The 11,979-nt window shown below is 40.1% G+C and overlaps 2 protein-coding genes and 1 non-coding gene across 3 annotated transcripts; 2 read left to right on the forward strand and 1 right to left on the reverse strand.

The window, feature by feature from the left end:
• Positions 1 to 1,858: 1,858 nt before the first annotated feature.
• LOC116196599 lies at positions 1,859 to 3,798 on the forward strand. The gene is made up of 2 exons (XM_031526398.1): positions 1,859 to 3,431; positions 3,564 to 3,798. Exon 1 carries the CDS (start codon positions 1,963 to 1,965, stop codon positions 2,584 to 2,586), a length of 624 nt encoding a protein of 207 aa, XP_031382258.1. The 5' UTR covers positions 1,859 to 1,962; the 3' UTR covers positions 2,587 to 3,431; positions 3,564 to 3,798.
• LOC116198334 lies at positions 3,705 to 3,800 on the reverse strand. The gene has a single exon (XR_004155269.1). It is a non-coding gene; the product is annotated as a small nucleolar RNA Z266 (small nucleolar RNA).
• A 5,393-nt stretch (positions 3,801 to 9,193) lies between these two features.
• LOC116197069 (NAC domain-containing protein 90-like) lies at positions 9,194 to 10,888 on the forward strand. Its single transcript, XM_031527084.1, has 3 exons — positions 9,194 to 9,474; positions 9,557 to 9,849; positions 10,322 to 10,888. Exons 1-3 carry the CDS (start codon positions 9,309 to 9,311, stop codon positions 10,646 to 10,648), a joined length of 786 nt encoding a protein of 261 aa, XP_031382944.1. The 5' UTR covers positions 9,194 to 9,308; the 3' UTR covers positions 10,649 to 10,888.
• Positions 10,889 to 11,979: the final 1,091 nt, after the last annotated feature.

Below are 11,979 nucleotides of genomic sequence, written 5' to 3' on the forward strand. Positions count from 1 at the left end.
ACTCAAAAACCCATAAACAAAGCCTGCTGCCAATGCAGGGTGGGGGGGAGAGAGAGAGAGAGAATTTTATGCACCGGAGAATCCAATACTACAGCGAACGGAGAAGACACGGGTCTCACTGCCAACGTACATGAGGTGGCCGTTAGCAGGCCTAGGGAGGATCTTATCGTCGTGGCTACAAAGGAACTTCACCTTGTTATTGGCTGTCAGTTGGTCACCTTCTTCCTCTCCTCTCCTCTCCTCTCCTATCCCATTCCTCTCTAAACCCTTCTCCTCTTCCATGGTAGCCGCAATAGCCGCCTCCCTTACTGTCGTCGCCGCTGCCAACACTAGCCTCTCCTCTAACCTCTCCAAGAATCCCACCTCCACCTCCCCCTCCTCCCTCCCCCACCTCCCCCTCCATCCTTCCAAACCCCTCGCAAAACCCCTATCCCTCACTGCCCACAAGCTCGCTGTCAGGAACTCCATTGCCGCTTCCTCTAAGAACCCAAGTTTTGAGCCTCTCCCCTCGGAAGACAACCCCATCAAAAATCCCCTCACCGCGGCCTTTAAAAATCAAAACTTTGAGCTCCTCAAGGGGAAAAGCCCCGCCTCCAACGGTACCCCCGACGTCAATTTTCTTCCTTGATAAGCCCCAGGAGGAGTGTTGGGTGGTTGGAATCTACGGCGACACCGAGGTCTCCCGCCTTTGCTACTTGGCCTTCCATGCCCTCCAGCAGTGGGGCCAGGAATGGGTCGGGATCGTGGTTGTCCATGACAACATCCTCCAGTTAATCACCAGTGTTGGCCTCTTAGCTGACGTTTTCAATCAGTCCAAATTGGACTAGCTCCCCAGGAGCTCTGCCATCGATCACGTCCGCTACTCCACTGCAGGGGCATCCATGCTTAAGAAAGTCCAGATCTGAGCGGAACAGAGAGGGGGGAGAGAGAGAGAGAGAGAGAGAAAGAGAGAGAGAGAGAGAGAGAGAGAGAGAGAGAGAGAGAGAGAAGAGTGAGTGAGGGCGACTGACAGAGATGAGAAATAATGTAGAATGCCACATCATATTGTTGAATTTGACGTAGAATGCCACATCAGCTGTCGAATGACATATTAGATTTTTTTTCATTCATTTTTTGACGGCATTCTGACGGAAGGTCGAATTTGATGTACACTTAATCTCTCAATGTTCAATTTGATATACAAAATTTCTTGAGGTCAGATCACTTGCATCTCTCGAGAATCAAATCATTAATTTACTCTGGTAGAATATAGTAGAAGTTTCGAAAGTTTTCTGGCACACAATCACATTATCAAATTGTTTTTTTCAATCTAGTCAGTTAGTTCTTATGCTGAGACGAGAGTCAAAAAAGAATGCCAGGAACAAGAAAAAAAAGAAATCTCAGAGGGGAAGCAATCCCATGGCTTGTGATTTTCTATTATTAGATGCCGTCTCGCAAATTCCGCGGGCACCGCCGTTACCGTGGGCCGTCGATTCTACCGGCGAACACGAACGGATAATCCAAGGAATCTTCCACGACAATTTTTTTTTTTTTAAAAAAGACATAAGATAAGAACACAAGGTCCTAACGGACGCCCAACAATTTATTTTTACTGGAAAAATGTCAACGTGTCAGCATGAGATTGGCCAAAAGGGCTGTCTTTGTGGTAACGGAACAGAAGTCAGCCGCAGAGAATCAATGCCCCCGACTCGAGAAAAAGATAAGGGCCGACGGCGACTTCTTTTTGCGGGTCATCTGTTGGGACCCAAGGGAGGAGAAACGGGTGAAGCCAAAGGCATCGGCCACGTCGGAACGGATAACGACAGGTGGGTCCTACCGGCACCCCATTTCCTCGTCTCCCTTCCTTTACTCTCAGCGACCTGTCGCCACATTAGCCCACCTACCACTGTTTGCCCACTTCCTCGTCCTCTCTGAACCGAAAATCTATATATACGTATCTATATACCTACCTGTAATTGATCGATGTATTCCATTTCAGGACGTGAAGAGATGGATCCCACCGGCCTCCGCCACTACCGCTCCTCCTCCTCCGGCGGCGATCGCTTCCTCAGCCTCTTTTCCTTCTCTCCTCCCCCTGATGGCGGCAGCGACGAGCTCAACGAGGCTGAGGTCTGCTTCTCCGATAACTTCTTGGATCCGGCGAACGTCAACCACCTCTCCTCCACCACCGCTATAGCCAGCAATCGTCGTCACCAGCTCTCGCGGCAGCTCCAGAGCTCCGGCCTCCTCGCGGCGTTGCCTGCCGCCACCGCGTCGAAGCAGATCCCGCCGTCCCGGCCGGTCCACCGCGAGAGGGAGTTGGCAAAGACCGCGCCTTGCAGGAAATTCCAGCAGTCGGCGCCGGTGAGCGTCCCGATCCTGTCCTCGGCGGCCATGGCGGGCCTGAGGAAGAGCCGGTTCCTCGAGGAGGAGGACGACGAGGAGGACGAAGAGATGCTGCCGCCGCACGAGATCGTGGCTCTGAGGTCGCACGGCTCGGCCAAGAGTACCTGCTCCGTGCTTGAAGGTGCCGGGAGGACTCTGAAGGGGAGAGATCTGCGGCAGGTGAGGAACGCTGTCTGGCGGAGAACTGGATTCCTCGATTGACCATTACCGGACCATAGAATTTTGCTCCCTACCCATTTTATATATAAAAAAAAAAGGATTTTTGCTTACTTTTACAGTGAAAAATGCTCCCATTTTGTTTGGTTATGGAGCTATGTGCAAATATTAGTGTTGGAGGAGGGTTAGTGGAGTAATTATGATTAGTAAATACTATGGAGCTGGCGAATTTCTGTGCTGGTTCCATGAGATATATGGCAAGGAAGACTTGATGGACTGCTCAAGTTTGTATTCTAAACCACATGCCTTTTTTGTCCTAGCTAATCCCAGAACTAATTCGGGTGTATCGGTTGACGATCATCCCGATTATGATAATCTGCTGTCTGTTCTCCCAACAGTTTCATTCCTTTAACTTTGCCATGGATTGGTTTGTACTTTGTGCATCTGAGTGCGTTCGTGATGTGACTGAACTTATCTGATGTTTTTCCTCAACTATGATGCTGCTTTTGAAGTTTTCAGATGGTCATTGACTCAATGTTGGAGTGTCCTGCAAATGGTCAAGTTGAAGTATCATGAGCCATGACTCTATCAATTCTTGTTTGTTCCTCATTGGCATTTGGAGTTGGCTATGGATGGAATTCTCATGCCAGGATTGAGCTAATCAATTTGTCTGCAGGCAGCTCCTCTAAATTATTGCAACTTTTTTTGATATCATAACATCCGTGGCATCTTAGGACGGTATAATGAATATCTATGGAGTTTCTTGATCGAATTTGGATTGCGAAGGCAGGTCACTATAAAGGCCACACTTCATGGCAAACTTTCACTCACTTAATCAACTTCATCCCAACCAAATTTTAAGTTCGGAGACGACACTGAATCACGTCCAAGTACTCTCTGATCCATGTGCTTCACCTTTGATATATATTTGCTCCTTTGTCCTCTATATTTTTAACTCACAGTCATTGCATTGAATTGATTAACGTCTGTGATTACATGTCTTACTGGATCATTGATGTCAGGTGGAGTCAAGAGAATAGCTGCAAGCCTGCATCATATCGAGCTCGACTATTGATCCTCCGCCAGATCTTCTAAAAGGGTAGCCGAAATATTTTTATTTCAAGGGAAAACGAAAGACTTTGTCATTGTGATAAGAAAGTGAGGATGGCATAAGTCAGAATATCAATAATCCTCGATGTTGCGATCACAATTTTTTCTCCTTTCACACATCTAATTGATTCATCATTCTTCTCGCCATCATACCCTGCCGCATTGCATACTAACACATTGAAGCCGCAATGACATGGGAAAAAGGCTGAACTTTCGACGCGGTTCCAAAGATGGATAGAGGAAAAATTTAAGGTTGTGTTTGGTATTAGAATTGAATCGAATGATAATTTTAATTGATTTATAATGATTGTGTTGTTGAATTATGAGAAAAAGTGTTAAAAAATAATGAATAGTAATAATTGTATTGTTAAATTGTGAAAAAAAAAAAGAATAGTTGAGAAAATTTAATATTAAAAATTGAATTAAATGGTTAAAAAAATTGAAGAAAAAAAAATTTATATTATTGAATTGAAAATAAATGAGTTGAATTAAGGTAAAAAAATTTCTAAAGTCAAACAGAGCCTAAGCCTAGAAGGATCGGTGGGGTGGCAAAGTCAGAATATCAATAAGCCTCAAAGTGTTTGAGATCACGAGGGAGCATTTCCCTCTCTCACCGTCCTTTGCCACGACCCCTACAAAACATTAGCATTTCAGAACGTAAAATCACAGTCCTGTCACTGCCGAAATAAAATTACGGTCATGTCCCCTTAACGAGGGCAGACTCTGTCTTGAGTTACCCACATCTGTCGGGACACCGGCCCAAGAGATGGGATTTGGCTCAGGTCCAGAGCTGAGAACAGGGAGATGTCTCGTTTAGGAAATCATGGCAGGGGAAGGAATCCGAGCTCCCAATGGGAGAACCCCAGAGGGTGCCTCGAGTAAATGGTGGGAGTGTCGATGTGGCGCAGCTATGACCTGACACGCTTCCATGGCTGCTTGAAGAAGGCGATCTTAAGGGCTGCGCTTTCAACACATCACCGCATTCTCGCAGAGAAAACAGGGCAAATGAATGAAACCCTAGCGGCGGCTACAGTGGGAACCCGATTACGGGCCCTAGAGGCTGAGGAAGACGATGACCTTTATAGTAGCAGCTGAGGAGCCGAGTTAAATGCGAAATGACATGTTTACCCTCCAAGAAAGCGGGAATCGCGTCTTCAACCTTGCCCCGGCCTAAAATCTTGGTCCTGGAGAAGCGAATGTGTTGGGCCAGGTGTTGCAAGTAAGCTCGGAAAGATGCTGCCTGCATTAGGCCCGTTGAGTGAATATCGCGTTCGAGAAAATGGATCGTACCTAAGAAATGAGAGGTTTTATATTTGATTCTCGCTAATAAAACTATCTATATCTTCTTAATTAGATTTTTTCCCGTACTAAATCGATAGGTCTCATTAGTAATCGTCATATAAATTTTTTGTCAACATTGCACTTGGTACTGTATCTTTTGCATGGTTCATTCGATGCAGGATCTACATAAGATATATAAAACCTGGAGAACGGGACGTGGATGTGTCATTTGAATTAGACTAGGACCCATACTCAGCTCTATGTTGCGGGGCCTTTTCAGTCTGGAATTCGATGAATTTCAAGATGGGTCCTCTCCTCCCATAAAGCTCTCTCTCCGAGAGGGGAATAGTAGGATTTCACCGGTTTAGATCTATCTCAGATGTCTCCTCACAAATCCTTCCATTCATCCTAACTATACATGCAAGTATGATATAATAAATCTCAATGATCATATCTCACAACAATGATGCGATAGTTAAAAATCAATCAACTTGCTACAATTAACTATAATTATGATAATTACTCGTACCATTACTCGTACTCATCTGTTTATTATATTTTTGGTCCTCAATCTTTACCATCTTCTTCGTTTTCTTCCTAAACTTATTTTTTGTTCAATTCTATCCACAACGTTACATAATTTGTTCACTTTAGTGCCGATGTTAATTTCTCCATTCAAAATATTTTTATTATATATTATTTAATTTAAAATAAATTTCAAAACATAGAAAAAAGAAGAAAAAAAAATAGGGAATTGAGAGACCAAACCGCTGGTAACCTCGGATGGGGAGAGGTGGCTGCTAATGTGTCACTCTCTCCTCGTAGAGTCAAGAGATCCCCATTTGGCCGGGATATCTTGATTTTGGGAGAAGGGGCCCCACTAGCAGCTACCCCTTCCCTTTCGAGGTTGCCATAGTCGACCTCGAAGGGGGAAGAGTAGCCATTAACGGGACTCCCTACTCTCGAAATAGGGAGATCCTAGCCCGATTCCCAATTCTTTTTTAAATTCTTTTCAAATCAATTTTAATATAATATATATTTGAAAATGTTTTGGACAAAAAAATGATTTTTTGACAAAAAATTAACGGTATAATTAAAATAAACAAACTATATGATAAGATTGAAAAAAAAAAGATTTAAGACAAAAATGAAAAAGTTAGTAAAATTGAGAATACAAAATTGTCTTTGTCATTATCTCATTCGTGCTTACACACATAGGACGCCACGTGCGATGAAAAGATAAGGACATTGTTGGTTTTGGAGTTTTTTTTTAACTACACTCCACTTATTTTCAATTCAATAATACAATTATGATTTTTCAATTTTTTTAATCATTAAATTTAATTTTTAATATTAAATTCTCTCAACTATTCATTTTTTTTTTCATAATTTAACAAGACAATCATTACAATCCCATTACGATCATTACTTTTTTTCATTATTGTTTGGCTTCAAAGTGTGATTTTAAAATCACACTTTAACTTAATTTTACTTACAATAAAATAAAATAACTCATACTAAGTCAAAGAGTGAGTCCCATTTATACTGTTCTTTTTTCCACAACAAAACAAAATAACTCATACAAAATCAAATGGTGAATCCCATATATAACCATTTATACTATTCTTTTTTAAAATTAAAATCTAATTTTAAAATCTTATTTTGAAACTAAATACAGTATAAATTTTTCGTCTCGATCTTTTGTGAAGTTCTTAGCTGGATTCCGATTCTGGCCGTGTGTCTGCAGGTCCACCAAGTATTAGTAGAAGACTTTGAGGATCATAGTTTCTTCCTCTAACTGCGCGTGGAATTGATCGTTCCTGGCATTACGTACCATCCAAGACAAAGTAAAAAAAAAAGAGTGGCACGTCGGTCAAGCTCTAGAATTTTTTTTTGGGGGTCAAAGTCAAGCTCTAGTTGACTCTCCACTTTCTCCCTGACTTAAGTCAACCTCCTCTTCCCAACCATTTAAGACGATAAGGCATGCTCAATTGCTCATTAGTTTGTCTTCTCCTGAGTAGTGGACGAATCAATACTTACTTTGCATGGAGGTCCAGCATCTGCACTGAATTATGCCAACAAGATTGGCGACAAAAGAAATAGTAAAAAAAAAAAAGAAGAAGAAGAAGAAAAAATAAAGTCGTGAATAAGCACTAAACATTAGGGTTGCGTTTGGTTTCATAGTAGGATTTTAAAATTAGATTTTGATTTTGATTTTAAGTGGAATAAATGAGACCCACCCTTTGACTTTGTATGAGTTATGTTGTTTTGTTGTGCAAAAAATTGGTATAAATGGGACTTACTCTTTGACTTTGTATGAGTTATTTTATTTTGTAGTGAGTAGAGTTAAGTTAGAATTGTGATTTTAAAATAGTATCTTAAAACCAAATAAGCCCTAGATGTTAAGAGAATTTATTACATAATCATCTTCTTCATATCTCAAGTTTGAATGTTGTTAGAAGGTTTGCTAACATTATTTTTGTGGATATAGTACATCCAACTCATATGATTTGATCGGACCGGCACAGAAAGGGGACCAGCTAGGCTCGTCTTAAGCCATGAGACGGTGACCATTAATTACACCACGCACAAAAGCAAACCCATACATATCTAATGTAGGAACGTCTACTATTTATCAGGAAAAAAAAAATCGGATCCTATATATCCATCAAAATTTGGCTAGCTGTATGATTCAAATATCGTGTAGGAGTCATTAAATTCCAGCAGTATATATGGCTATTCCGAACATACCGAGAAATAGATACTCTGGTAATACAAGAACTTCTGAGATTATACAAGCAAAAAAGAGTAATCCCTCCTTAATTAGAACGGTCGTCCACGCTTGCAATTGTAGGCTTAAAATTAATCTTTTTTTTTCGGTTACAAAGATAAGTCAATGGGTCTAGAATGATTTCTCATCCTCATCTTCAGCCTTTGATGAAGGTGAGCGTGAACTGAAGAATCATATAGATTAAGATAGAACTAAAACTATTCACCCAAAAAATACCAAAAAAAAAATATAACTTAACAATTAAGGGCGCGTTTGCATTTAGAGTTAAAGTAATTTTGATTTTGATTTTGATTTTGATTGTGAAAAATAACAAATGAGATGTGATTATAAATTTGACTTGAGAAACGTGTGTTTTTGTTATGTAATGCGTTGAGTTAAAGTTAAAGTTAAAATTTTTGTCTTGAGAAATGTGTATTTTTATTGTGTAGTGTGTTGAGTTAAAGTTAAAATTAAAGTTAAAATTTGGTGTTTGGAAATCCAAACGGTCCTAATAATACGTGGACAAGACACCACAAGGAGCTATGGTGGCAACTGGGTGGGTTTTCCACCCCCTGACAATACCACATCTTAACAAAAAAAAAATCATTTTTAATATGTAATATTATCTAAAGAAATTATCATCCATTTAGTGCTATTCAATGCCAGTAGGATAAATTTTTCCATACGCCGAGACCTTCTTATTTTTTTTTTCAACTTTAATAATTTTTTTAGTAATTTCTTATAATTGATTACCAGTTTGAATTACCTTTTTTATTTGTGATGTTTGGATGTGTCTTTTTTTTTTAATCGCGAGATTATATGGTCTATTGACTAATCTTCGCTTAGACATTGATTTGGTCATGACCACAACATGCTTCTTTAAAAATTCGGACTGCTTCACTGCACTAAAGGTCGCACACTTAAAAATTATCCTAGCTACCAAAGTTCTATTAAATTAAATCATGATATTCTAACTATAAATATTACAAATTAAAGTCAAGATTAGTGCGGAAAAAAGTGCACCGTATAACATACTAAGTATTATAACTTTTTGATTTATTAGCAATCGAGAGTTGATAATTTTGTTGTCAATAAATTTCATAATTTTTGCATGTAAGTATTATTATTAGTTTCAATTATACTTTATATGGGTTATTATATAAATTAAAATGATGAACCAACACATTGACGGAGAAATTTTTTTGACCTGGGGCAAAGCGATATTGCATGGATTCATCCTTGCTTTTTACTAACCGTGAAAAATGGTTAAAACTTTCCTTTGGAAATTCACGGAGAATAAATTTGATTGACTGATTCAAAAAGTGAAGACATGTATGGACAACCTTACCGGAAAAATCAAGAAAAAGACGTGTAAGGACAATGACACTCCATGTGAAAGAAATTGATTTTCTTTCCACGCAATCGGGGGGGAAATTTCCACCAAAACTTTTTCTCCAATTGCTTCTCCGACCTCCCTCTCTTTAGGTCTTAACCCGGTATATAAATTAATAAAAGCAAGCCCTAGCTGGTCATTAGAACGAAGGTGCAACGTAAACATCTACCGGAAAAATAAGAGGTGCAGCGTAAACTGACCGGTAAAATCGTCATGAATGATTTGCCCGGGTTTCGTTTCTTCCCGACTGAAGAAGAACTGGTGTTATTCTACCTGCACAACAAGCTCAACAGGAGAAGCAGGCCAGACCTCGAAAGCCTGATCGACAGGGTCGTACCCTTACTGGACATATATGAGTTCAACCCCTGGGAACTTCCACGTATGTGATTGTCGATTTAGTTTGTTTATAATTGACGGGCAGGATTGGCTATGCTGATCATTTATGATTTTTATGTGCTCAGAGTTCGCAGGGGAGCCGTGCCAGGGGGATCCCGAGCAGTGGTTCTTCTTCATCCCGAGGCAGGAGAGCGAAGCCCGAGGGGGTAGACCGAAGCGGCTCACGGCTTCTGGGTACTGGAAAGCCACCGGATCTCCTGGCTTGGTCTATTCTTCGGGGAATCGCATCATAGGAGTGAAGAGGACCATGGTGTTCTACAGTGGAAGGGCTCCAGCTGGTAGGAAGACCGAGTGGAAGATGAACGAGTATAAAGCAATTGAAGGAGAAGCCTCCTCATCGAGTGGTGCAATCCCGAAGGTATACATACATACATATATATACTTTATATATCTGGATTATTATATCCTTCATTTGCTGCAGTTTTCCAGCATTTTTAAACATATGGTGCATTAGGGGTTATCCGACCATAAGTGCATTTTACTTCCTTAGCCATGTAAATATAAACTGCATGACCAGTCACGAAAGCCGCGTAATTTGGCGTCATACTGGAGCTAAAACTTCGTCTGGTGTTTGGAATTGCATGAGGATCTATACATAGACAAGACATATACACACACAAAGACGTATCGCCATGAAGAAAGAAAGGGATCAGTATGTTTACGGTTTTGAGGAGGTAAAAGGAAAAACATAAAAAAAAAAAAGAACATGAAAATGACCAGCAAATTCTGGCAATGTGTGATATGCTATAATACACACGTAGAATGTGGAAACCAAGTATATATTACTGCATCGACGGCAAATTTATCTGATTATATATATCTACGTGCAGTTGAGACAAGAGTACAGTTTGTGCCGGGTCTACAAGCAATCGAAATGTGTTAGGGCATTCGATAGGCGGCCATTATTGGCAGTCGGCTCCACGGCTCAACAGCAGGAGCAACTTCATGGCAGTGTCGAAGCAGTGGCGTCATCCAGTTCCCAAAACTCTCCAGGACAAGAGAGAATTTCCGGTTCACCCGGAAATGCTTCCTCCTGTGACGATGGGGATCCACCTGTGCCATCTGGAGGCACTGTTGATGGTGCCGATGATCTTATGAACATGGAATGGCTGGATCAAGATCAACTGACGATCAACTGGTTCCACGGGATACAGTAGTGACGACGCAACATTCTCCCGTTGTCCTATGACCAAATACAGTTCTAACTGGTTCTCGATCTCTTCATTTTCTTTTATCCTTATCCATTGTACTAAGCCTATAGGCTCGCTTATAGAGAAATAAGTTCATAATGTAGTTGTTGTTTCTATGTACTTTTCCCAAAAGAAGATACAATTTTATGTACGACGAAGGCATTCTTCATGATTCGATCTTCTGAGGTATCACAGTACGTAAATTAACTGTTGCAATGTGGTGGTGATATAATTTGTATTTGAATACTTTTCTCATAGGCCCGTGGTCACTGACTTGCCAAAAAACGAGTCACCTCATGCAATCAATCTCGCTACGAACATCGAACAGACATTGATATACGAACCGTGTAGTAGAACTATCTGTGGATTCGGCTCATTCACTCAATGACTTATGTATCGACCCTTATACCTGGAGATGGATAAGTGCACGATCATAATATATAAGACGTGCTCTTTTCCCTCCATATTATGTAGGATTCGATGATAACCATAAAGAATTTCAATCTATACACACACACACACACTAAGTTACTTATATCGACTTACTTGATGTGATCCGATTAGAAATGTATTACTTAAGGAGTTTTTTGGTTTGAGCAATGTTCGATTATATGAAATTTGAAGATTATAAGAAAAATTTAATCACGGGTCAATTTCCTAGAATTATAGGCCAAAATGTGATATTGATGTATTTGATAAATATATTAATTACTGAAAATGTAAGTGATAATATTGTATAATTTATTTTTTTATAGTAAATAAGATGTATGATTCCACGATTGTAATCTCATTGCAATCCGAGAATTCTACGTGTTTTGAATATAAAATCTTTACGAACAATCATTGTAAATTTTTAACTAGATAAATTGATTATATAATGGTTGAATTAAGAACAATATGCTGTAATATATATACTATATAAAGTTCGGATTTTACAGAGAAAATTTAACCACGAACCAAATGCCCCCTAAATGTAACCTTTGAAAACCGAAAAGCCCGCAAAACTTTGACGATAAGTTAGGAGGCATGGCTGGGCCGAATCGTTGGTAGGGTGTCTTTTGATGGGCTGGCTCAGTTACCGAACAAACGGGCTTGATATGATCAATTCATCTCCATTTCATAAACCCAATGGGCTTTAGTGTTGATATATTGACGATCAGGACAAATAGTATCATCTTTTTATTTTACCACTATACAACAATAACAATATATACAATTGGAAAAACAAATGGAATCGAACCAGTTAGATTAAGAAAACAGATGAAGTCGAACTACTCGACGTACTCGCGATTACTGGA

Source organism: Punica granatum, chromosome 2, assembly GCF_007655135.1.
Source record: "Punica granatum isolate Tunisia-2019 chromosome 2, ASM765513v2, whole genome shotgun sequence".
NCBI classification, from domain to species: domain Eukaryota; kingdom Viridiplantae; phylum Streptophyta; class Magnoliopsida; order Myrtales; family Lythraceae; genus Punica; species Punica granatum.

Bases quoted from the DNA above. Each gene is read 5' to 3' on its own strand.
- LOC116196599 (XM_031526398.1), top strand. From the start codon at position 1,963: ATGTATTCCATTTCAGGACGTGAAGAGATGGATCCCACCGGCCTCCGC.
- LOC116197069 (XM_031527084.1), top strand. From the start codon at position 9,309: ATGAATGATTTGCCCGGGTTTCGTTTCTTCCCGACTGAAGAAGAACTG. The intron at 9,475-9,556 runs GTATGTGATTGT...TTATGTGCTCAG, and splicing joins CAACCCCTGGGAACTTCCAC to AGTTCGCAGGGGAGCCGTGC. The intron at 9,850-10,321 runs GTATACATACAT...ATCTACGTGCAG, and splicing joins CGAGTGGTGCAATCCCGAAG to TTGAGACAAGAGTACAGTTT.